The following is a 25,551-nucleotide window of genomic DNA, read 5'->3' as shown; positions in this document are numbered from 1 at the left end:
CCCACTCAGGTGGAAAGGAAGCATACAAATGTTTCAAATAACATTAACGGAACAAGTCCCACCGGAACAAAATTTTAAGATTTCTGTTTAATTTTGCTTCCACAGGTTAACACAGCTCTCTCTCTCTCTCTCTCTCTCTGTCTCTCTCTCTCGATCCCCAGTTTATGAGAAGCAAGACTGCTTGATCACCTCTTCCTTACCAACCTTATGTGCTTTGTCCAGTTTTATGTCTTGTTTTAACACCCAATCTGTCCTGTATTTTGTTTTATTTTTACTGATATGCCTAATAAAGGTCTGTTGAAGCTGAGAAGCAAGACTGTCCCCTCTCCTGCTCACATGAGTCTATTCTTCCCTGCTCTGAGTCCAGTGGTGGTAGCAAATATTATTCAGTCACAGCCAACTTGTGGCAAACCTTTCGGGTTTTCAAGGCAAGAGACACCCACTGTCTGCTTCTGCGTTGCAACCCTGAACTTCTTTGGTGGTCTCCCATGCTTGGCTTCCAAAACCTGGTGAGATCAGGCTAGCCTTAGCCAACCAGGTCAGGGCCTGGCTCCATTATCTTCCAAATTCCAAAAGACTTTGCATTATCCCCATGAACCCTGGGAAATTTTCTACTGCAGCCATTTATCTGGTTCTCGTATTGCCAGCCTCTTGTTTCATACTGTAGGGGGGGAAATGCAACCCCAAACACATAAACAGTAGAAAATGTCCCTTTTCTATTGCTACAATTTATCTGGTTCTCATACTGCCAGCCCATTGTTTCATACTGCAGAAAAAATGCAACCCAAAATACAAACATTGCAATCTATACCTACACAGTCAGCTATGACCAATATTAAACAGGAAATAGAAGTGACACAACGTAAGCTAGGTGAGAAATCAAATTTCTCGCTGTCCTGAGCAACCCAGCACCTGGAATTTTTTCTGCAATGGGTACAATTATTGCAACACGCCAGTGCCAACATTTAATGCAGTCACTGGTATAAATACCACAAATCTGGAATGTCTACTGAAAAGGCAATTGTTTTCTCAATTCACAGAGCATCCTTCTATATTGCTTATGTATGCAAGATCACCTAATCCCTTATTTCTCACACACAGAAGCACACATACGCAAGAAGCGACTTTATATGAAATCAGACCATTGTTCCTGTTGGAAGGAGCTGTTTCCTTCCTCAAACTATACAGCAGACCTGGGCATTATACGGCCCGCGGGCCACATCCGGCCCGCCGAATGACCCTGACTGGCCCCCCTGCCGTGCTGGGGAACGAGGCGCCTTTGAAAGCCCCGCAGAAGCCGGTTGCCTTGGCTGCCGGCTTCTGCGGGGCTTTCAAAAGCGCCTCGCCCCCCTGCCTTTTGGCCCGGCCCTCCACAATATTTTCTGTTTCTTATGCGGCCCCATGGAAAAAATAATTGCCCACCCCTGCTATAGAGGGGTTTTTTTGTACTAGATAGCCAGTGACTAGAAAGGGACCTAGGAATTTGTCACCTTTACTCTATCATGCTGGTCCTTTCCTTTGATGTAGACTGATACTCTTAGGGACTTCCTCCCTTGCTTCCGCCTTCTTCTCAGAACTCTCTATCTTACCTTCACCATGCCTAGGGAGAGGATGTGTCTCCTGCGCATCCGTCTCCATCCAGCTAGAATAGGCTAGTTCGTGAACATATCTCTCCACCTTTCTATCCAGAATGGAGTCCACTAATAAATACTCTTTTTAATAGATTAGAAACTACAAACGACTCTTTCTTTTGAGCCTGAGCTTGTTCTCTCTCCCAAGCTCATCCACAAGGTTGTCCAGGTAAGCTCCGCTGTGTTTCAGCCTCTGAGCACTCTGCTCTATGTGCAAAGGGAAAACACACACCAGGTGTTGTTTCTCCCAACAGTTCCAAGAGCATACTAAGAAGAAGAGTTGAATTTATATCCCCCTTTCTCTCCCGTAAGGAGACTCAAAGGGGCTGACAATCTCCTTGCCCTTCCCCCCTCACAACAAACACCCTGTGAGATAGGTGGGGCTGAGAGAGCTCAGAAGAACTGTGACTAGACCAAGGTCACCCAACTAGGGTGTGTTGGAGTGCACAGGCTAATCTGAATTCCCCAGATAAGCCTCCACAGCTCAAGTGGCAGAGCGGGGAATCAAACCTGGTTCCTCCGGATTAGAATGCACCTGCTCTTAACCACTACACCACTGCTGCTATAGAGCTTATCTGGGGAATTCAGATTAGCCTATGCACTCCAACACATGGTAGCTGGGTGACCCTGGGCTAGTCACAGTTCCTTCTCAGCCCCATTTACCTCACAGCGTGTTTCTTGTAGGGCGGGGGAGATGATTATCAGCCCCTTTGAGTCTCCTTACAGGAGAGAAAGGGGGGATATAAATCCAACTCTTCTTCTTAGTATGCACATCCAACTGTGACCAGTACAACTACTGCACTGGTATCAGACCTATGATGTGGGAATGGATTAGGTCACAGGTGTCAAACTCGCGGCCCTCCAGATGTTATGGACTACAGTTCCCATCATCTCCTGCCAGCATGATGCTGGCAGGGGGCGATGGGAACTGAAGTCCATAACATCTGGAGGGCCGCGAGTTTGACACCTACGGATTAGGTAAAGGATCTCATGAATGCTACTAGAACACGGTCACACAGCCCAGTAACCACACCTGAAATTCTTCCCATTTCTGTATAAACAGATGGTGATACAAACAGCTAGACGTCACAGGCCTGGAGCAATGCAAGCCCATACATAGCCCACAAGCGAGGGTCTGCATTTGCTTCACTAAGTTACACGCTGCCAACCTCTTCAACGCTTCACAGTGCCAAGCAGCTTAAACAAATGGATTGTTTTAGTCCCTCTCCGTCAAGGAGCAGGAAGGCATTAAAAACATAAGAACAAGCCAGCTGGATCAGACCAGAGTCCATCTAGTCCAGCACTCTGCTACACGCAGTGGCCCACCAGGTGCCTTTGGGAGCTCACATGCAGGATGTGAAAGCAATGGCCTTCAGCGGCTGTTGCTCCCGAGCACCTGGTCTGTTAAGGCATTCGCAATCTCAGATCAAAGAGGATCAAGATTGGTAGCCATAAATCGACTTCTCCTCCATAAATCTGTCCAAGCCCCTTTTAAAGCTATCCAGGTGAGTGGCCATCACCACCTCCTGTGGCAGCATATTCCAAACACCAATCACACGTTGCGTGAAGAAGTGTTTCCTTTTATTAGTCCTAATTCTTCCCCCCAGCATTTTCAATGGATGCCCCCTAGTTCTAGTATTGTGAGAAAGAGTGGAAACATGCCAAAAAAAGAGCGGAAACATGCCAATGGCACACAAAATTACTAATAATTGGGCACTTTGTTCAGGCAGCATATTGGCTGATGCGGACGCTCTTATACATCCCTCCAGAAGCCCAAGATAAGATCAAGAGATCTGCTCTAGGTGCTTTAAACATCCCTTTTTTTCCACTGGATTTTTCTCTGTACTGCTCAATGGGTAGCTTCGTTCCTGGTTCTCTTCCTTTCCAGTACATGTTCTGTTTCTAGGACAGAATAAAACCTAGTAGCATGCCAGTATGTGAGGGGAGTGTGGTGTGTGTGTGTGTGTGTCTCAGCATATGTTCATTACTGAGAAGTAGCTCTCATTAAAGAAAAGGTTGCTGACCTCTGATTTAAGCATTTATAATTGGAATGGAAGAAGCGCAATGGTTAATTCCAAAAACTATCTAGATAGAATTATTGCTGGTGTAAGCTGCGGTACCGCACTCAAAGCTTTGCTTATGACTTGAATTTGATCCCAGTGGGAGCTGGTTCCAGGTAGCCACCTCAAGGTTGACTGAACCTTCCGTCCTTCAGAGGCCGGTATAATGAGTGTCCAACTTGTTGGAGGTGAAGTGTAGGTGGCTGGAGATGGCAACGGCTGACCACCCCATAAACATGGTGGCATCAACCACAGTGACGACACAGTGCTTTACCTTTGTTTACAAATGACCGTTTCCAAGTCAATTTCAGAGTTACCTGCTTATCCGTTTGATCAGCCCCTCCATCAACTGAAGCATATGGAAAGTTTTCATACAAATATTTCAAAAAATTAAAAAAAAAATCATAGGGCTTAGATCCAAAAATCCTGAGCTGAACTTTGCTGGCAGATCCAGCCTCCTGCAACACACAGACCTTGCCACCAAAAATGCTCCACCCCTTCAAGGGTCAGAGGATCTCCCAAGTGACATTTGTGTCCTCTTCTGACTCTATGCCAGGTGTGGCCAACCCATGCGCCCCAGATGTTCATGGACTACAATTCCCATCAGCCCCTGCAATTCCCATCAGTCCCTGCAAGCCGAGGGAATAGATTTACATATATTTATATTTTAAATGCTTTTTAATGCTTAACTTGTTTTAACGTTTGTCACCTGCAACCACCCAAATTGGATGGAAATGCAGAATCAAAATGCTTTAAACAAATACGCTGACAAACTAATTTGAACCTTAAGCAATGCGTTGCTTCACATTCTGCCAGCTAGCTTTAGAAACACAGAGCTGGAAGGGACCTCAAGGGTCATCTAGTCCAACCCCTGCACAAAGCATCAAATTCACAATGACCCCCTCCCTCCCGTTACTCCTGCTCCATGCCCATTACTTGGACAGAGAAGACACAGAAACTCCAACTCCAAAATGCTTGCTCTTAATCATTATTTTTAACAAGGCGAATGAAGTGTCATCCACTAAATGAAAATTGCTGCTCACGCTCAACAGCAGCCAGATCACTGTTCTCTTTTAGAGCCCCCCAGAGGGTTACTCCAGTAGCCAGTGAAGGAGGAAAATCCAGTGAAAATAAGACCACTTTTGGGGTAGCCCATATGATTGTTACAGCTCCATAGAATCACTGCCACTAACCTTGATGCATTTTATTGACATTTGTATACAGATTCCTAAATATCTCCATCCTGTGTTGCATATGGAGGTTTTCAAGTGAAACCTGGATGTGAGGACTGCACAAATCCCCCATTCTGACACATTTCCAGCACATAAAGAGTGTCTCTCAAGCTTTCTGCATATGCAAGAGAACTTAAAATATCACAATTTTTCTTGCTCATCCTCCCAGATCACACGGGGGTGGACTTATGGCTCTTCCCTTCTCAATTTTAGGTTAGTTCAGCTGAGAGAAATCTAAATCTCCCTAGACTTTGTCTGATACTCTGATCACTATGCTGCCTCTCTGGGGAGGGGGATTAATGCCAATTGGAAGCAATCGCTAATACTAAGCGACTGAATTCCAGCCAACAGCAACAACACCACCATTTCACAGATGAGGAAAAGGCAAATCAATTTTACACTAAAAAGGGTGCCAGTGTGGTGTCGTGATTAAAAGCGGTAGACTTTGATTTGGAGACAGAGGTGTACCAACCTAGGGACATGTCCCCGGGCACATACCTTTCAGTCACATGAGGGCGCCGGAGGGCCACCTCCATGTGACCAAAGACATGCGCCCGCAGCCAGTGCCCCACCCCCCTCCCTGCCTCCCGGTTTCTGCAGGAGGTGGTCTCCAGGGTGTGCTCTGCTCTGCCCCCCCTCCCCTCCAAGCCCCACTCCCTGCCCCTAACCACCGCCCCCAGCCTCCCCCTTCCCCAGGCTTCCTGTAGCCCAGCTGTGCTCTCCCCAGAGGCTGGGGAAAGCAGTTGCCAGGCCTCCAGCAAAGTGCTTTTAAAAGCACTGAGGGCAGGGGGCGGGGCTTGGGAGGCATGGCCCCACCCCAAACCCCACCCTTTGGTGGCTGGGGGCTGGCAACTGCTCTCCCTTTGGTGGCTGGGGGCTGGCAACTGCTCTCCCCAGGCTCTGGGGAAAGCAGTAACCAGGCTGCAGGGAGCCCGGGGGGGCTTGGGGGAGACCCGCATCCCTGAGTTCCACTCCCAGCCTCTGTGCTGTTGGCAACTGCTCTCCCCAGGCTGCAAGGAGCCCAGTGGGGGGCGAGGCTTGGGGGAAGCTTGGAGGCAGGCTCCCACCCGAGCCCCACCCCAAGCCCCACCCCTACCCTCTGTGCTTTTAAAAGCATGTTGCTGGGGGCTGGCAAATGCACTCCCCAGGCTCTGCGGAGAGTCGCAGCCGGGCTGCAAGGAATCCAATGGGGATGGAGCTTTGGGGTGGGGCCATGCCCCCCTGAGCTCCGCCCCTGAATGCCCGGGGTGTGCCCAGAGACAGAATTGTCTCTGGGAACCATTTTCCCTCCATACGTCTCTGTCTGGAGAGCCGGTTTTGATTCCCCACTCCTCCACAAGAAACCTGCTGGGTGACCTGTCACAGTTCTCTCAGAATCCTCTCAGCCCCACTCTCTCAGATGGACTCTGAATTGGAGAACTGGGCTTCATTCCTCACTCCTCCGTGTCAGAGGCAGACTTTTAATCTGGTTGACTCTCTCTCAGTCCCACCTACCTCACAAGGTGCCTGTTGTGGGGAGAGGAAGGCAAGATGATTGTAAGCTGTTTTAAGCCTCCTTAAAGTTAGAGAAAAGCAGAGTATAAAAAGCAACTCTTATTTTTCTACACCCAACTACTGCTTTCTGTACTCTCAAACAGAGAGGTATCAAAGAGATAGAAAAAGTGCAGAGAAGGGCAACAAGGATGATTGAGGGACGGGAGCACCTTCCTTATGAGGAGAGGCTGCAGCGTTTGGGGCTCTTTAGTTTGGAGAGGAGACGTCTGAGGGGGGATATGATTGAAGTTTATAACATTATGCATGGGGTAGAAAATGTGGACAGAGAGAAATTTTTCTCTCTTTCTCACAATACTAGGACCAGGGGGCATGCATTGAAAATGCTGGGGGGAAGAATTAGAACTAATACAAGGAAACACTTCTTCACGCAACGTGTGATCGGTATTTGGAATATGCTGCCACAGGAGGTGGTGATGGCCACTCACCTGGATAGCTTTAAAAGGGGCTTGGACAGATTTATGGAGGAGAAGTCGATTTATGGCTACCAATCTTGATCCTCTTTGATCTGAGATTGCAAATGCCTTAGCAGACCAGGTGATCGGGAGCAAATGCCGCAGAAGGCCATTGCTTTCGCATCCTGCATGTAAGCTCCGAAAGGCCTTTGGTGGGCCACTGTGAGTAGCAGAGTGCTGGACTAGATGGACTCTGGTCTGATCCAGCAGGCTCTTTCTTATGTTCTTATGTTGCGTTCACATTTAGATTTATACACTTTAAAAAGCTGTATGATTCTCTTTATTCAAATATGAAAAATGAACTAAGCTAAAGCCACTCCTTTTGACCTCTAGCCAGCTCCCTGAATATGCAATAAAGCCTGAGTTTAATGGGAACTGAGAAGCTGTTACTCCGAGATCATTCAGAGCCTAAAGAGATCCTAAATCACACTCTCACACAGAGGTGTAGCCACAGGGTGGGAATGAGGGTGATGTAGCATCAAACGAAAGCTTCTTGGAGCAGGTCAGTATTTTTCCCCAGGAAAGAACTTTACTCCCAGCTGAAGTTCATAAAATAACCCCGTATACCTCTGCAGTAGATTTTAAATACTTTAAGTAGTCTTGAAAGCCAATTAAGACTTAAAAACAGAATACAAATAAAACAGCTACAACATGACGAGATAGTGAAAGAAATTTATCTACCGTCAGAATCAAACAGAACACGGCATCCTGTTTTCAACTGTGACGACCACTTACTGGGGATGTTTTAAACAACTCTCTTGTTTGTCTTCAGCATCTGCCTCTGAACACTGACATTCTTTTCAACTGTTAAAGCTAACAGTCACAAGGACTGCAATCCCGACAGCAAAACCTGCATTGGCTAAATAATTATGTTCTATCTATAACCACTGCTGATAACTGTCTGCAGAGATGTAATTAGTAAGACGTTGAGTGTGTCGAAATAAATTACAGAACTGTTGTTTTTACGCCATGAACTTTCTTAATGAACAAAAAGAGAGAGAGAGACCACTCTACCTGCCTTTATTTGTTGTTATACAAGATGACACAATGTTACTGAACTGCTTTAGGGACCTACCTGCCCAGAGAGTAGGACCACCACACAAGTATCGGAATGTTAATGGGATATATCCTCAACTTCTCAGAACAAGAAACATTGCAGCGTCTAATAGAAGACATAGTGACCTTCAGGTCACACATTTCTGGGCAATTAAAGATCCAGCCGTCTGAAGTTTCCTTAGATACCCTTCGGGCCATCGAGGCCTTCAGCAAGTCAAATACTAAGCCTGAGGATCATTACTGTGCAAGTCGCATGCTATTATTCCTGACTGGCACTAATCACAGCTTGGCATAAATCCAACACAGTAATGGCACAGACTCAACTCCTTCCAGCAAAGAACTACGCAAGGAAAAGTTAGCAAGTTCTAGCCAGGGCAGTTTCTCAAAGAAAGAAAGAAGTTACTATGAATAAAACTGGGTAAGTAACTCCATTCTCACCATTTTAAACAGTGTGGCTCCTGGACTTTTAATGCCAGCCAGATGCAACTGAAATAAACAGTAGTTCTTTCCATGGCCACGAGGCACAGCGGAAGAAGCTTCATCGACTTAATTACTACTTGATTAGACCGCTGTGAAAGGCAGAGCAGCAAAGCTAATGATACAAACATGGAAGCAAGCCGGCTGAAGAATAAATCCCACCTCCCGCCAGAGGTTTGCTGGATGCCTGCCGACCTTAATGGGTTTGGGCACCTGGTGAAGATTTTCCTCTTCACACAGGCATTTGGTAAGTCTCCCTGGATGCCCCCTCTATGATGCTGCTGGTTTTGCGCACGTGTGCGTGTAAAGGTTAGGATTTAACTTTTGTATGTTGTAGTGGTTTTAAGAGGTCATTTTACGGATGGGAATGTTTTAATGTTGTAGTCCCCCAGAGATCTTTCATATAGGCAGGGTGTAAATTGAAAAGCTAACTAACTAAATAAACTGTGACGTTTACAGCGGATTCACACATTCGTGTGCATCACCTGATGCATGTACATTTGATTCTCACAATACTAGAACCACAATACTAGAACCAGGGGGCGTCCATTGAAAATGCTGGGGGGAAGAATTAGGACTAATACAAGGAAACACTTCTTCACACAGCATGTGATTGGTGTTTGGAATATGCTGCCACAGGAGGTGGTGATGGCCACTCACCTGGATAGCTTTAAAAGGGGCTTGGACAGATTTATGGAGGAGAAGTCGATTTATGGCTACCAATCTTGATCCTCTTTGATCTGAGATTGCAAATGCCTTAACAGACCAGGTGCTCGGGAGCAACAGCCGCAGAAGGCCATTGCTTTCACATCCTGCCTGTGAGCTCCCAAAGGCACCTGGTGGGCCACTGCGAGTGACAGAGAGCTGGACTAGATGGACTCTGGTCTGATCCAGCTGGCTTGTTCTTATGTTCTTATGACTAGTAACAACTGAATGCATGTGCCAATTCTTTAAAAAAGCACAGTATCTCATGCAATGTGAGATTTCTACCTGTAGCAACAAACCTATTCGTCGCAAGATACTGTAATAGTTGTGATGAGCAAGAACACACAAATCTTTTAAACATGAAAGCTGGCAGATATGTTTGTTTCCTTGTATATCAATACATTTGCTTCTAAACCTTTTCCAGTCATTTATAGAGTGTACAAATTTTGATGCTCCAACAGCTTAACGATATCTTGCAAGTCAGTTGGCACTCTATTAAGTGATAACAACCTGAGTGTTTGTATTGATCAAGATACTTATCCTCCAAAACAAAATATGGAAACTCCTGAACAATACTTCATAACAACAGTCACAGCCTGACTGAGTGCACTCCTATTATTATACATTCCTGAAGGTTCTGAAATGTGTCTTGCCCCTTAAATAGAGAAGAAGAAGAGTTGGATTTATATTCCCCCCTTTCTCTCCTACAAGGAGACTCAAAGGGGCTGACAAACTCCTTTCCCTACCCCCCTCAACAAACACCCTGTGAGGTAGGTGGGGCTGAGAGAACTCAGAAGATCTGCAACTATCCCAAGGTCACCCAACTGGTGTGTGTTGGAGTGCACAGGCTAAACTGAATTCCCCAGACAAGCCTCCACAGCTCAAGCAGCAGAGCAGGGAATCAAACCCGGTTCCTCCAGGTTAGAGTACACCCGCTGTTAACCACTACGTCACTGCTGCTCCTTTGGGGGCAAAAGTTTCCTTTGCAGGCATCGGTAAAGTTTTCCATGGCATAGAGATAAACAGAATCAACTGGTAAACATCCTCATATTAAAGATATTTGTCATTTTCTCTCAGGCCAGCTGATAACTCTAAAACACATTATGAATATTACTAATAATTACCAGGAAATAGACCCTGAAACATGCACCCTGATCCTGATCCTGAAACCCTGATCCTGAAACATGCACCTATGGCATCTGCTTCTATTGGTGCTACTGAACTTCTGTTAAACATTAAAATAAAATAAAAAGAGTTCTGGAGCAACTTATAAAATACAACCATGATTTTATCCTAGCACAAAATTTTCTGAAGTAAAGTACCCTCGGATGCAACAAGCACACTCTCATTAGGCATATACGCGTGTTTGTGTTTCTGCTCTGGGGCAGTTGAACCATAAACTGTTCTATCCAAACACAGAATAAGGAAACAGGCATTGGACATGAGGTCACACTAACCTCATTAAACACATACAACTCACAGTATACAACACAACCTCAGCCTAGCAAGTCTAGCATTTTATGAAGTGGGATTCAATCCAGTCGGTTGTATTCAGCCTACCCAATACCCAGTGGTGTAGCACCAAGGGGACATGGGGTGAATGATGCAGCGGGCGCGCGTTGGGGGTGTTCTGGGGCGGGGGCATGGCAGGGGCGCAGAAAGTATGTGCCCCACGGGTGCAGATGCTTAATTAGAACAACTGTATTTTGATACTATAGAAGTACTATATTCTGGTACCATAGAAACTAAAAAATGTATTCTAGCACATGTATCTGTGGACGGAGCATGCTTTGTCAGATGCACACTTGCCCAGTGAGGACCCAGTCCCTATATATGGCAATGGGAACTTGACCAAGGATACTTACAGTGGAGTAAACTAATAATGGAACAACCTCTTGCTAATCTTGAAAAGTGTCACAAGAAGAATTTCATGGCTGGAATCAACTGGCTGTTGGAGGTTTTCCAGGCTGTGTGACTGTGGTCTGGTAGTTTTTGCTCCTAACATTTCACCCACTCTGCGGCTGGCGACTGATGCAACATTTTAGGATTGATCTGATATCTGATGGATTTGTTTTGAAGGGACATTTGATGGGGTTTGGTTTTGGGGTTACTCAATGTGGCTTCCACAGCCAGAATCAATATACTGTTGTGGGTTTTCCAAGCTGCGATCTGGTCGTTTTTTGCTCCCAACATTTCACCCCCATCTACAGCTGGCGTCCTCAGAAGCATGGCACAGCATGATGAACCACTGGCAGAAACGCTTCTTACTGTGGCATGCCTCTGAGGATGGCAGCTATAAGTAGACAAGCCTTTATTGGCATTCCAAAATACAATAAAACAATTGTCCATAAAAGACAGATAGATACAGCAAACATTCAGAGTCTTATCAATAGTTTAGTCCAAATGGACTCATCAAAAGTGCCATTCCCATACACCTCTCCACAGACCAGACTGAAGACCCACCAACAAAGCCCAGGCATCACAACAACATAAAGTATCAACACTCCACTATAAAACACAGAGTTTGTTGGAGTGGCACCAAACAGAACAAGGGATAGGGGGCAAGGAAATGGGCGAACAATTGATCTGGCTCCAATAGGTTGCCACAGCCTTCAATTGTCACACCATCTGGCAATCGATAACAAAACTACAACGTCTCTCTATGAATCACCCACAAGTTATTTGACTTTGGATGACCGTGAACCCAGAGGTTACTGGCAGAGGTAGGCACTGGATGGCAGCTATAGATGCTGGTGAAACGTTAGGAGCAGAAACTACCAGACCAGCCCAGAAAACCCACAACTGCCATGAGGTTCCTGTTTAACTGCGCTTCGGGGCGCCAACGCCGAGGCCCACCTGGGCTCAGGAGCTTTCAAATCTCAAAAGCACGTGGTACTACGAATAACTGTCAGGCTGGGCGAGGGTTGCAGTCCTCTTGCGCGGGAATTCAGCTGCTCTCCAGCCTGCAGAGACTAGTTCCCCTGGCTGGAGGAATCTGCAGTTCCCGGGTTGGGCTCTGCGGCAACCCACCCGTGCAGAGCCCCCTCCCCAAATCTCCAGCAAGTCCCCAGGCGGGAGTTGGCAACCCAGGTCCGCCTGAGGGGGATCAGCCCCACGTGGAAATTGGACGGGGGGGGGGGAAGGGACACACGAAAAAGACAAAAGCCACTGGGGGGAGGGGGCGTCCCCAAGGCCTCACCTCCCCGCCCCCGCCCCCACGAGGCGCCTCAAAGGAAGCCTCGCGAGAAGGGACGAGCCCCCACGGCCTCCCCTCACCTTCTCTTCCGCGCAGGCGACGATGATCGACGGGTATTTGCGGCTCAGCCAGCGGAAAAAGGCGGGAACCCCCATTGGGCCTCCGCTCCCGCGAGGGACAACTGAACAACGAGGGAAAGCGGGCCGGGAGACGGCAACCAGAAAACCTTCCGGGTCACGACACGACGCCGGGCATGGTGGGAAAGGGAAGGACGGAAGGAGCGTCCGACGTCACAATGGAGCTCTTCACCCCCTCCTGGACGGGAAACCGCTAAGAGCACGCGCAGAAGGAAGCAGGAGGGCTGCGGCCGCCATTTTTGAAAAGGCTACGGACATGCGCACTGGAGGTTTCTTACTTTGGGGCGAGCGCTGCATGGCAAGGAAGGGGTGCTTGAAGAGATCTTGTTAAGGGGGCGATGGCGCACATACCAAGTTCCTTAGGAGGAGGTGGGATCGCAGCCAAGTTGCTCCAAAAGACTGATAAGATTTGTCTCACTCTCAGCTTGCAGAGGTCGGAGGACTGCTGAGTCACCTTGCTATCTTCATTGTGACTCAGATGCTACAGACTTCATTGTTACTCACATGCCAAGCTACTTCTATTCAGATGGCCTCACCTATTGACCTCACAATATATATACTCCACTTGCTTTCCTTTCCTACATCTTGCTTTCCTTTCCTACATCTTTCCTACATCTTGCTTTCCTTTCCTACATGGCTCTGAAGATGCCACCACAGATGCAGGCGAAACTTCACGAGAGAATGCAGCTAGAACACGGCCATACAGCCCGGAAACCACACAGCACTCCAGTGACAGCATTGTTTCAAAGCTGCATTTATGTAAATGGGATGTAACTTTCTGGCCGAAAGAGCTGTGCACTCTTTTCTGCAGTGGCGTAGTGGTTAAGAGCAGGAGTACGCTAATCTGGAGGAACCGGGTTTGATTCCCCGCTCTGCCGCCTGAGCTGTGGAGGCTTGTCTGGGGAATTCAGATTAGCCTGGACACTCCCACACACGCCAGCTGGGTGACCTTGGGCTAGTCACAGCTTCTCGGAGCTCTCTCAGCCCCACCTACCTCACAGGGTGTTTGTTGTGAGGGGGGAAGGGAAAGGCATTTGTAAGCCCCTTTGAGTCTCCTATAGGAGAGAAGGGGATATAAATCCAACTCTTCTTCTCTTATCTTAAAGGTAAATCGTAGACCGCAGCCCAACTGCTGGAAACCCTGCGTGGAAGCCAACTAAGGTCTGCTCCACCCCCAGAAATGCCTCCACCATTCAGTCCTATGGAGGGCTCTGCAAGGAGGTGGGTTGCATTTTTCACCCCCCGCACATCACCTTAAAAGCTCTCTGGAGGTGGCAGAGGGGTGCTACAGCAACCCCATCCCAGGCACCCAGGGCTCTGGATTGAGCTATCCAACATTTATGCTTAAAACATTATAAAATAATTCACTGTGGTGATCAAGGGCCCAGCCGTATTATTAAGATGGCAGTTAAGTCCTGCACCATCACATCCCTGCACCTGTACAGGGAGCAAAAATGCAGCCTGGGATGATTACCAGCCAGTTAACTCCAATTCTGTGTGCTGAGAGATCCACCTGCCTACGTCGGCAAAATTGAGTTTGCTGGTTTTGACCTTTAAGGGTCTAAAAAGCTTGGGACCAGAATACTTGAAGGACCACCCCCTTCCACATTGTCCAGCCTGCCTGCTAAGATTATGATTATTTTAATTTCTCCGCAAATATCTGAATTAACTTTGCAATTAAAATATTGGGTATAGGGGGGAAAAAACTCTTCTACCATATAAGACTGGCTACCATGAACAAGAGATTTTATAACATAGAAACCTAAAGTACTTCTGAAATTGAGAATATGAAGATTCATTATCTGTAATCTGCCTAACTTGTCTGTCTATATCCAAATCATTTGCTGCAATCAAAAAACAACAAAGAGATTAATAAACTAATTTGGATGGTGGCCAGACTGGTAGGGATTTCCTAACTCGGCATTAATTGTATCCCACTGGCACAAATCATCTTGCAAATTCTTAGATGTGTGGAGCTGTAATCTTTCAAGTCCTCAATGGGGTCACACTGGTTTGTGAATACACACAACAACCGGCCATAAGCATCAATGATCTTTAAATGATCTTTAAATTGTTGCTTTTTCCTCACATAGATCAGCACCATAATAAAACCATTTTTTTACTACTCAATTTTATTTAAAAATTAAAAGTGATATTTATACCTTACTCAATACCTCACTCAATAATAATGGTTCATACAGAAGAAGAAGACGAAGAAGAAGAGGAGGAGGAGGAGTTTGGATTTATATCCCCCTTTCTCTCCTGCAGGAGACTCAAAGGGGCTGACAATCTCCTTGCCCTTCCCCACTCACAACAAACACCCTGTGAGGTGGGTGGGGCTGAGAGAGCTCCGAGAAGCTGTGACTAGCCCAAGGTCACCCAGCTGGCGTGTGTGGGAGTGCACAGGCTAATCCGAATTCCCCAGATAAGCCTCCACAGCTCAGGCGGCAGAGCAGGGGATCAAACCCGGTTCCTCCAGATTAGATACACAAGCTCTTAACCTCCTATGCCACTGCTGCTCAGAAGGAGGTGTGAAAGACCTCAAATAGTAAGAATGGACTATACCACTCCAACCTGCTAGTGGGAGGATTTTGGAATGCTCCTCTACATTGAAGACTCTTTGCCAAAAGAAAAGCAGCACCACAGGCAAAGGGAAGAGTACAACCTTTTTGGGCTGCTGTGGAGATTTGCTTAGTACTTTTAATCCAAACATTCCTGTCTAAAAAAATACGGTCCATTCTACCACTTCATTGTTCTGCTTCATTCCTCGTTTTAATGCTCTGGCTCCCAATCTGAAAGGGTGTTGACACAGATAGTGGCATACCCGTGAGTCTTAAAAAATATTAACAAGTTTCAGGTGAGGTCAAGCAATCGTGTGAATGGACTTGCTTGCTTTCTCTGTACCTTCAATACACCTTGTCATAAATCAGTTAACAGGGAAAATAGAAAAGTTCTTAACAGAGGTAACCCTTCTAAGCCCACTGATTCCAAATGACTTATAACAGTGTAACACTTCTTGGGACAGCACTGTCTGTGAATGGAACAAACACCTTTCTTTCCAGACACAGAAGCGGCCTCCTTGTGGCATTTCCCCTAGTTGCCCCGGCCCCGCAGGTGGCTGTACTGACCCACCTTCCCTGACCTGGGGGTTGGACTCCCCAGATGATGTTACATTAGCTTGGCCCTGAGGGCCAAGGAACAGTCTTGCCCACAGGGCGCCTTGCATTAGGACACGCCTTGTACCCTCCTCCCGTACCCTGGCCTGGGGTCCCGGTGCTGTTTGCCAGAGCTACCGGCTTGCCTGACCCCCCTCTCTCTCACTCTCTCTGCTGCCTCACAGAAGAGAGCCCTCTGATTGTTTCTCCCCTTCTCCGGCTTCCTTGCCCGTTATGCTTCACAGGGGTGGGGTGGGTGTGCAGCCGGTGTGAAGCCCGGGGTCCCCCAGCCTGTTCCGCCACAGCACTGGGCAGCAGCCCCTTCTAAGCTCCTTGCCTCTCTACCACTCCCTTCCCCTGCCAATGCCCTCCCCAGTCCCTGCTACAGCGGCCGCTCCAGAGGCCTATTTCCCTTCTCCTTTTATCTGGTCCTCCTCTTGGCCCAGCTGCAGCTCATCACTCTCTCTCACAGCCGGTTCAGCTGTGAGTGGCCCCTCCCTGCCAACACTCACTCTGCTGGCTTTTACTCTGTCTGCGGTTGTCCTGCTGTCTCTCCCTTGGCCAGCCCTTGCCCTGCCTGCTGTGCTGAGTCCGGGCGCTGGGGACAGGGCCGCGCCCGGACACTCCTTGTGTAGGTTTCAGTAAGGAAGGACAAAAAGCAGAGCTGGCCACCACAGGTGACTTCTCTGTGAATGAGTCCCCACTCCACAGGTGCAGAAGCCTTTGAAGAGTTCTGCTTCATCGTGGCTCAGAGATAGTTATACCCTTTGAAGTGTGCAGCTGTTCTTCGGACTCCACTGTGCATCTCTGAGGGATAGAGGAGAGCAATCCCCCATAGACTCGCACTACTGTCTTCACTAAGCCTTAGCAGTACCCATTGTCTAGGCCCGTGGTGTCGAACCTTTGGCACTCCAGATGTCATGGACTACAATTCCCAACAGCCCCTGCCAGCATGGCCAATTGGTCTAGGCACCCTCAACTTTCCCTCAAGACCAGCGCTGAGTCCACTTATTCCACAGCTTGGCTCAACCTCATCCTGGCTACTTCTGGGCAAGGGAGTGGGGCAGAGGTGGGATCCAGCCGGTTCTCACAGGTTCCCGAGAGTAGGTGACTAATTATTTGTATGTGCCGAGAGGGGGTTACTAATGGGTGATTTTGCCACATGATTTTTGCCTTAGTTACGCCCCTCCTCTCAGCAGTAGTGCGCAGAACTTGAAGCAGTCTAGCAGGAGGTGCGCCGGTGTGCGTGGCAGCCTGCGCCTGCGTGCATTCGTTTCCCGCCCAAGGACTGGCGCAGCGGCTGCATCCTTGCTACAGCCCCGTCCGGGAATGCCCCGCCCCTGGAATGCCCGGCCACGCCCGTCGTGCCCCACCCTGCCCCATTGGCGCTACTCCACAGTTTGAATCCCACCCCCATGGGAACCTGTTACTAACATTTTTGGATCCCACCACTGGAGTGGGGGCAAGATTTATTGGTCTGTATGACTTGGCAGCTGCAGAAAAACCCCTTGATAGGCGGCGTTTCTTCCCTCCTGTGACATCTACCCCATTTGCTTCTCTGCAGCCCCTCCTGAAGAGCCCGAGGGGAACACTGGAGTTGCCACATCCGGGAACCCTGACACACCCACCCACCTCCTCCACCGATTTCCAGCGGCCATGAGTGAAGCAGAACACTGTCATTCCTCGCATGACGTTCTTACATTTGTTTCTAAGCTGCCGTTTTCATTAACGATCCTTATACATTTCCACGTGTGAACAGAGGCCACCTCGGGGCAGCACTCAAAAGACATGATAGTAATAGGAATTTCTTCAAGCAGGTTTCCAAGCGCAAGTTTTTATTGCAAAAGAGGCAGAACAGCAAGAGGTCCGCTGCAAGATGATGTTCTGTAGATGATAAAAATGCGGGCCCGGGCACATACGAGCGTGCAATCATGTGAAATCGCACTGTTGACTCTCCTATCCAAACTGCTGACGAAGTCAAGGCCAAGTTACGCATTCTAGGCAGCCGCCTCTTTAAACAAGAAAAGCCATTTCCAAAGAAAGTAAGAACAAGAAGAAAGGAGGGAGGGAGCACTTAAAACTCTCCCTGCTCCAGGCTTACTTCCTTGTGCTGGCTTTCAAGCATGTCTGTGAGAGGCAGAGTCAAATCTGAAGTTTCTCATGGCAAAACTACACATTACACCCATTTGCAAACACATAATTGGAATTCTCGACTGGGGGGAGAATGCCAATTAGGGGAGCAACTTTGAGCAGAGAAGTGTTTGTCGCCTGCATGCACAGATGTTATAGCCCCTCAATCGTAGAAGTCACTGAAGTCATCTTCTTGTGAGCGGTGCACCTGAGGACACAGAGCTGCTTCAATCTCGGAATTGCTGTCATCAGAATCACCCCAAAAGGCTGCATTAGACAAAGTGAAAAACAAGAATTTACCATCTACAGAACGGTTAGTTATTTACAATCATAGCTATTAACAGCACAGAATCATTCATTTCAAGTTAGGGCCATACCAGGTTTAATAATATCCACACAGATAGAATGTGCAGAAGTGAAACATTTTTGGACAATTGTATTGTTATATATTGAGAAACTGGTGAAGATAAATATTGATTTAAATAATGACTTAATGTTCATGGGTGTAATGGAGGAAAAAAGGGTGGTTAAAAAATATAGTTATACCGTGTTTCCCCGAAAATAAGACAGTGTCTTATATTAATTCTTGCTCCCAAAGATGCCCTATGTCTTATTTTCAAGGGATGTCTTATTTTTCTGTGTTCTGTTCGTTGGGCATGCTTCCAAACAAAAACTTTGCTACGTCTTACTTTCGGGGGATGCCTTATGTTTTCACTTCAGCAAAACCTCTACTACGTCTTATTTTCAGGGGATGTCTTATATTCGGGGAAACAGGGTATGTATAAAATAATGATTAAAACAGCCCATGCAACAATCGCCTTGGGCTGGAAAGAAAAGAAAAAATGGACATTACAGAAATGGCTAGAATATATCTGGGAACAAGTGACACTTGATATTTTCGATATATTATCCAAAAATAAGACATGGCAAGATAAGCAGAATGAAATTCTGTTTGATTCCCAGCTCTGTTTGATTCCCAGCTCTGCCGCCTGAGCTGTAGAGGCTTATCTGGGGAATTCAGATTAGCCTGTACACTCCCACACACGCCAGCTGGGTGACTTTGGGCTAGTCACAGCTCTTCTGAGCTCTCTCAGCCCCACCCACCGCACAGGGTGTTTGTTGTGAGGGGGGAAGGGCAAGGAGATTGTAAGCCCCTTTGAGTCTCCTGCAGGAGAGAAAGGGGGGATATAAATCCAAACTCTTCTTCTTCTTCTCTTCAAATTTTGAAGATATGGATAATGTACGTGGACTGGATGAAAGAAGCTCGAGTCAATGAAGAAATATGGGAGAAGAGGCTACAGAGAATGAACTTACTGCTGTTTGTGTGACAAAACTATGAGGAAGATGAAACGGGGAAAATGTATTGTTTGAAAATGTATGGAGAAGGAAATTATTATAAACTGTAAAATTCAAATGATACAATAAAAAATAATAATATCCACACAGTTGTGCCCGATTTGGGTATGGGTCAGAATATGAGCAGAGTTAATCTTTTGCCTTCATATAAACCCCATCAGGTCTGAATGAAACGGTTGGTATGCAGCAGAAGCGAGAAAGGCGAACTCCACCCTAGAGACTGTTTGGAAAAGGACTGAAAATAGAACTTGGGCATTTATATAAGCCTACGGTAGGGGTGGCCAACCTCTGGTGCTCCAGATGTTCATGGACTACAATTCCCATCAGCCCCTGCCAGCATGGCCAATTGGCCACCCTGACCTGGATCTCCCAATCTAACCCAATCTCTTCACAATTAAACTGAGCAAGGTCAGCCCCGTCAGATGAAGACCACCAAGGAAGTCCACGATTGCGATGCAGAGACAGGCAATGGCAAATCACCTCCCTTTATCTCTTGCCTTGAAAGCCCTACAAAGTTGCCATCAATTGGCAGCGACTTGACGGCACTTTTCCATTACAACCACCCTCTGGCCACATTTGGAATACTAGGTGCTGCCCTGATCACTCCACAGTTTGTTTGTTTTTTAATGTGGGAACAGAAGATGTATAGAAAAGGGCAATCAAAATGATGCAGGAGTTGGGAGCAGCCTTCATATAAGAAAAGGTTGTAAAGCTTTGGAGTTGGAGGGAAAGTGACCAGAAAGAGACTTACTTGAGGTTCACAAAATTATGCATAGTGTGGAGGCAGAGGTCTCCAACCTTTCTGAACTGGTGGGAATCTTTGGAATTTTGAAAGTGGGTGATGAGCATCACCCAAAACTGGCGGCCACTGAAGCCAGGGCCAAATGCAATATCTATCTATCTATCTATCTATCTATCTATCTATCTATCTATCTATCTATCTATCTATCTATCTATCTATCTATCATCCATCCATCCATCCATCCATCCATCTTCGATATATCATCTATCTATCCATCCGTCTATCCATCCATCTATCAGCCATCTATCTTCTATCATCTATCTTCTATCTATCCATCCATCTATCCATCTATCATCCATTTATCATCCATTTATCATCTATTTATCATCCATCTATCTGTCTGTCTGTCTGTCTGTCTGTCTTTAAATTTATATCTCATCCTTCCCAATAGGGCCCAATATTGTCCTCCTCTGTGTCCAAGAGGATTGCAGAAGAGGAATAAAAAGAAATGAAAACACTGAGGGAAGAGAGCTAGAGAGAAAAGGGGGAATGAAAAAGAAGGAAAGGCTGAAGGAGAAATAGAACTATATTTTATTTATTTTATTTATTTATTACTTAGACTTTTATACCGCCCCATCCCCGAAGGAAAGCTACAGGTGCTTGCCAGTCCTCCTGCTCCTACAGTGGTTGTGGTTCAGTACAAAACCCTTTCGTTTGCAGGAGAGCAGCAAAAAAAAAGCCCTGCATTATAATGGCCCCACCCACTTTCTGAGAAGCTTGGGTAGTACCAGGGGAAGGACTGACAAGTAGCATTGTGCCCCAGAGCCATAGTGCCAACGGGGCAGGGCCAGGCCGCGGAGGGGGCGTTCTGGGGGCAGGGCAGGCGCCACTGCGGCAGGGGCCAGAGTTCCCCCTCACTCCGCCTCTGTTGTGCCCCCAGGTGTCATGTTGGGGGACATTGGGATGGAGAAAGAGCTTTGCCATTAAAAAGCTTTGCCATATAAGTTTTGCCATTTTAAAAAAGCGCAGGCGATCATAATTTGCTTTTATCGCCATTTTTACTCACCTTTTGATTTTATCGTGGTTACCTTCCCCTTTTCGTTTTCATCTCTATAAAACAAAAAGAAATATTTATATCAGTGTTCCTGCAACTGTACTCAACACATACTTGGGAACAGTTGTGAAACAGATGGCACAATCTCTACCGATAAACTTGGGAGTGCCAACTACTGGCGCACGTTTCATTACAGCAAAATATCAATCATGCCGTGGAAAACATTCCTGGCGCGCCAATAGACACAACTATAATACGAAGCCTATGTTTGTATCTACTCGCAGTTAAGGAATGTTTTCTGTGATATGACTGATAGTTTGCTGTAATAAAACATCTGCATAGAGTTGGCACACTCAAGTTTAGGTAACAGAGGAGGACTTTGCACACACCAAAGTTGGCTCTGTAAAGAAGAAGAAGAGTTTGGATTTATATCCCCACTTTCTCTCCTGCAGGAGATTCAAAGGAGCTTACAATCTCCTTGACCTTCCCCCCTCACAACAAACACCCTGTGAGGTGGGTGTAAGGAACCTCAAAGGACTCGAAACAAAGGAACTGAGTTCAGTACGTTTATTCCATAAACTTCAACGATCGCATTACACGGATTCTGACTTTCCCGGGCTTCAGGTGTCGCTTTTACGGAACCTTCAGCCACCTCCCCCAAACGTCCCAGCAGTTTTCCCACGACAGAGCAGAAACAAGCTTCAAACACACAAGATAATCACAGCAGGGTTAAGGCCACAACCACCCCGGGCACGAAGCCCAGAACGAGGAATGCGCCAAGGCCAGGCAGAAAGAGCAGAAACTAACCCCCACCCTTACACTCCGCCTCCTCCACGAAAGCCCCCTCTCCCCCCGGTTTAAGAGGGAAAGCCTTATGAAAAGCAGCGATCAAAGGGGGGGCGTCAATGTTTTCAACATACACCCATTGATTATGGCCCGAGGGATATCCCACCCAGGACACCAAATATTGCAAAAGTTTGCGTATGTAACGAGAATCCAGGATAGCGTCGATTTCGTAGTGTTTGTGGCTATCAACGATCACCGGCGGGGGAACCTCCGTTGGGTCATGCCAAGCATCTGAATCTGCAGCCCGCTTGAGTAAGCTAGAATGAAATACAGGGTGAATATTACTGAGAGAATTGGGCAACTCTAACCGAGCAGTCACATCGTTGATCACCTGGGTGATCCTAAACGGGCCTATGAATTTCTTGCCTAACTTAGAATATTTATGCACATCCCTAAGATTTTTGGTGGACAAATAAATCCACGCCCCCACTTGCAGAGGAAAATCCATTCTATGTTTGTCCGCTTGTCTTTTTGGGGCTTCCTGCGCTTGCGAGAGTGAGGAAGAGACGGATTTCCAGCCTTCAGCTAGAGACCGAATCCAGTCACCAAAGTCAGGGGATTGGAGCGCTTGATCAGGGAGCTGGGGTAACGGGGGTAACGAACGACCCGAGACCACTTCAAACGGAGTTTTATTGGTGCTGCTGTGAACCGCGTTGTTGTAGGCATATTCGGCGAAGGGAAGAAGCTCCGTCCAGTTATCCTGATGATAGTTGGTGTAGCAACGTAGGTACTGCTCAAGCGTTCTGTTGGTCTGTTCGGTCTGGCCGTCACTTTGCACGTGGTACGGGGCAGCCACAGCCGAGGCCATTCCCAACAACTCCAGGAACGCTTTCCAGAACTTAGATATGAACTGTGGGCCCCTGTCGGAGATCACTCTCTCCGGCGATGAATGCAAACGATAGGTATGTTGAATAAACAATTTGGCCAATTTAGGCGCCGAGGGAATGGTGGAACACGGAACGAAGTGCGCCTGTTTGGAAAAGAGGTCCACCACTACCCAAAGTACTGTATTACCATGGCTTTCGGGGAGATCTGTGATGAAATCCATGGAAATCACTTGCCACGGCCGAGCCGCCGGGGGGATGGGTCGTAGTAATCCGTGCGGCTTACTAGGGATGGCCTTAGCCTCTGCACACGTCGGACACCCCTTTATGTATGCCTCAATGTCCTTGCGCATGGTGCGCCACCAAAACTGCCTCCTAAGTAGGTGAAGCGTTTTCAAAAATCCAAAGTGTCCCGCTTGTCGGGCGTCATGACCAGCCAGTAGAACCTGCTTATGTAAGGCCGGTGGGACGTACCAGCAGTCCCCCCGTCTCCACACTCCCCCGTGTAACTGCAAGAGGGGGTCAGATTCTTCTTTCGGAACCTCCTGTCGTCCCGCCTCCTCCAGATGACGTAGAAATGGGGATACAACGTCCGGGACCTTCACGGGGGAATGTTTCGGGGGCGTAACTGTCTGGGATCGGGTTACCGCCAATCCCAATTGAGAAGGTGTGAGAATGGTACGAGGCATGGCGCTGTCAAGGAAGTGTCCGTCCCCCTGGGAGGCGGGATAGAGACGTCAGCTAATTTGTTACTAATACCAGGGAAAAAATGGACAGTGAAGTTGAATCTGGAAAAAAAATCCGCCCATCTCAATTGTTTGGCCGACATTTTGAGTGGAGTAGACAAAGCTGCCAAGTTTTTATGATCTGACCAGACTTGGAACGGGCGCGCGGCGCCTTCCAGCCAATGCCGCCATGTAGACAAAGCCTCTTTAATGGCTGCAGTTTCTTTATCTCCAACCGTCCAGTTGAGTTCAGGGCCGGACAGTTTTTTCGATAAATAAGCACACGGTAACAAGTTTGTTACCTTTATTTTTTTCTGCAAGAGTAAGCTGCTCCTAGGGCTTTATCCGAAGCATCGACATGGACGATGAAAGGCAAAAGTGTACAGGATCTGGGTGTTTTCAAGAGAAATAGGTTCAGTAGGTTGAAAGCTGTCTTAAGAGCCTGAAAGCGATTTTTTGACACTTCAGGGGACCAAGAAAGGGAGCCCGGGTTTCCTCACGCCTGGGGCCCACCTTTCTTCAGTCGCGCAGTAAATCTGTGAATGGTAGAGCAAGTTTAGCAGCAAATTGTGGGAATCGCAAAAATCTTTCGATAAAGTTAAAGCAAAACCTAGGTAAAAGCGCATTGAAGTTCCCACGGGTGGTGGGTATCGGCCAATTCACTACAGCTGCAACTTTTGCCGGGTCCATCTCCAGGCCCTCTGGAAAGATCCGATACCCTAGGTAATCCATGGAGGTTTGGTGGAAAGCACATTTGGACAGTTTTGCGAAGAGAGGGGTATCGAGCAGACGTTGCAACACAGCCCTGACCAAACGTTCATGCTCTTCCATCGTTTGGGAATATATTAGAACGTCATCCAAATACACCACCACCCCATTAAACAGAAAATCTTGTAGAACGTCGTTGATAAGTGACATGAAAACCCCTGGGGCACCGGATAATCCGAATGGCATTACAAGATATTCATACTGGCCAAATTTGGTATTAAATGCTGTTAAATGCTCGAAACCCTCAGCAATTCGTACTCGGTAATAAGCCTCCCTCAGATCCAGTTTGGTAAAAATACGCCCCTTTCCCAAGGCATCGAGCAGGTCCTTGATGAGGGGCAAAGGGTATTTATTTGACAGCGAAACAGCGTTGAGACCACGATAATCAGTGCACAGATGTAGGGTTCCATCTTTCTTTTTCACAAACAAAACGGGTGCTGCGTGGGTGCTCTTGGTGGCTCGGCGGATGAAACCACGAGCCAGATTCTTATCGAGAAAGGCTCGAAGCTCCTTCTCCTCGGCTGGGCTCATCCGATATATTCTACCTTTGGGAAGTTGTGCCCCTGGGACTAAGAGGATTTTACAGTCTGTGTCCCTATGGGGGGGGGAGTTGATCGCATTCCTGTTCTGCAAAGACTTTGGCTAAGTCCCAGGCCTGTTTGGGAACTCCGGCCAGTTCTGGGCTCGGTTCGCTGGCTAAAGCCATTGCCTGGGGCGACTCGGGATCTTCTTTAGCCTCTGCCGGTGGCTCAGCCTCGTGCATGTGATCCCCACAAGGGGGATCGGTGAATCGGACTATGCGTTGCCCCCAGAAGATGGTGGGTTCCTGGGAGAGGAGCCAGGGCATGCCCAGCACTATGGGATGTTTGGCGACTGGAGCCAGAATGAAGCTACGTCTTTCCCAGTGTTCAGCACATCGCAGAAGCACTGGTTGGGTCTTGAAACGGGCCGGACCGTCGGTGCCCAGCGGGCTGCCATCCATTTGAGTAAAGGGAATTGGTTTGGCCAATGCTATACATTCGAGCCCTAGCTGCTCAGCCACCTGAGGCTTCATAAGGCAGTGGGAGCAACCGGAATCTACGAGAGCTCGTGCCAGAATATGGGTGTGCTAGGAGGTATTGGTTAGCGTGGTCATAATAGTTATGGGGGCTCCCCCTTCACTCACCGCATCTGGCGCAGGAAACTCTTCCGCGGGACCTGACGAAAGGCTCACCCCTTCAGGTTCGGTGTCATCGGTCTCCCCGGGCTCGTCATCATAGGTGGTTTGCGCAGCTCCTTGGGGCCCCCGAGGACCCGTCATGCGAGGAGTCCCTGCCGTTGACTTGCGGGGAGCGGGGACAGGCGCCTTTTGTTTTTTCGGGCAGTTGGCCGCCATGTGGCCCGGGCCCCCACAATATAGACATAACCCGAGACGGTGGCGCCGCTCAGAGGTGGATTCGGCCGCCGGCAGT

General features: G+C 47.7%; 2 protein-coding genes across 4 annotated transcripts in view; both read right to left on the bottom strand.

Annotated features, from left to right (window-relative positions):
• The window catches only part of XRN2 (5'-3' exoribonuclease 2), a 108,444-nt gene extending 95,816 nt beyond the window's left edge, over positions 1 to 12,628 (bottom strand). The window contains exon 1 of one of the 2 annotated variants that reach the window (XM_048515498.1): positions 12,444 to 12,628. In XM_048515498.1, the coding sequence (XP_048371455.1) occupies positions 12,444 to 12,518 (75 nt within the window). In that variant the 5' untranslated portion in view covers positions 12,519 to 12,628. The remainder of the gene's footprint in view (positions 1 to 12,443) is intronic. The other variant, XM_048515497.1, reaches the window with a different exon arrangement.
• A 4,841-nt stretch (positions 12,629 to 17,469) lies between these two features.
• The window catches only part of LOC125443879 (centrosomal protein kizuna-like), a 56,497-nt gene continuing 48,415 nt past the window's right edge, over positions 17,470 to 25,551 (bottom strand). The window contains exons 7-8 of one of the 2 annotated variants that reach the window (XM_048516263.1): positions 20,950 to 20,993; positions 17,470 to 18,052 (exon numbers count right to left, since the gene is read on the bottom strand). In XM_048516263.1, the coding sequence (XP_048372220.1) occupies positions 17,949 to 18,052; positions 20,950 to 20,993 (148 nt within the window). In that variant the 3' untranslated portion in view covers positions 17,470 to 17,948. The remainder of the gene's footprint in view (positions 18,053 to 20,949; positions 20,994 to 25,551) is intronic. The other variant, XM_048516264.1, reaches the window with a different exon arrangement.

This window comes from Sphaerodactylus townsendi, linkage group LG14, assembly GCF_021028975.2.
Source record: "Sphaerodactylus townsendi isolate TG3544 linkage group LG14, MPM_Stown_v2.3, whole genome shotgun sequence".
NCBI lineage: Eukaryota > Metazoa > Chordata > Lepidosauria > Squamata > Sphaerodactylidae > Sphaerodactylus > Sphaerodactylus townsendi.
The sequence above is the reverse complement of the archived record's forward strand: the minus strand, read 5'-3'. Positions and strand labels throughout refer to the sequence as shown.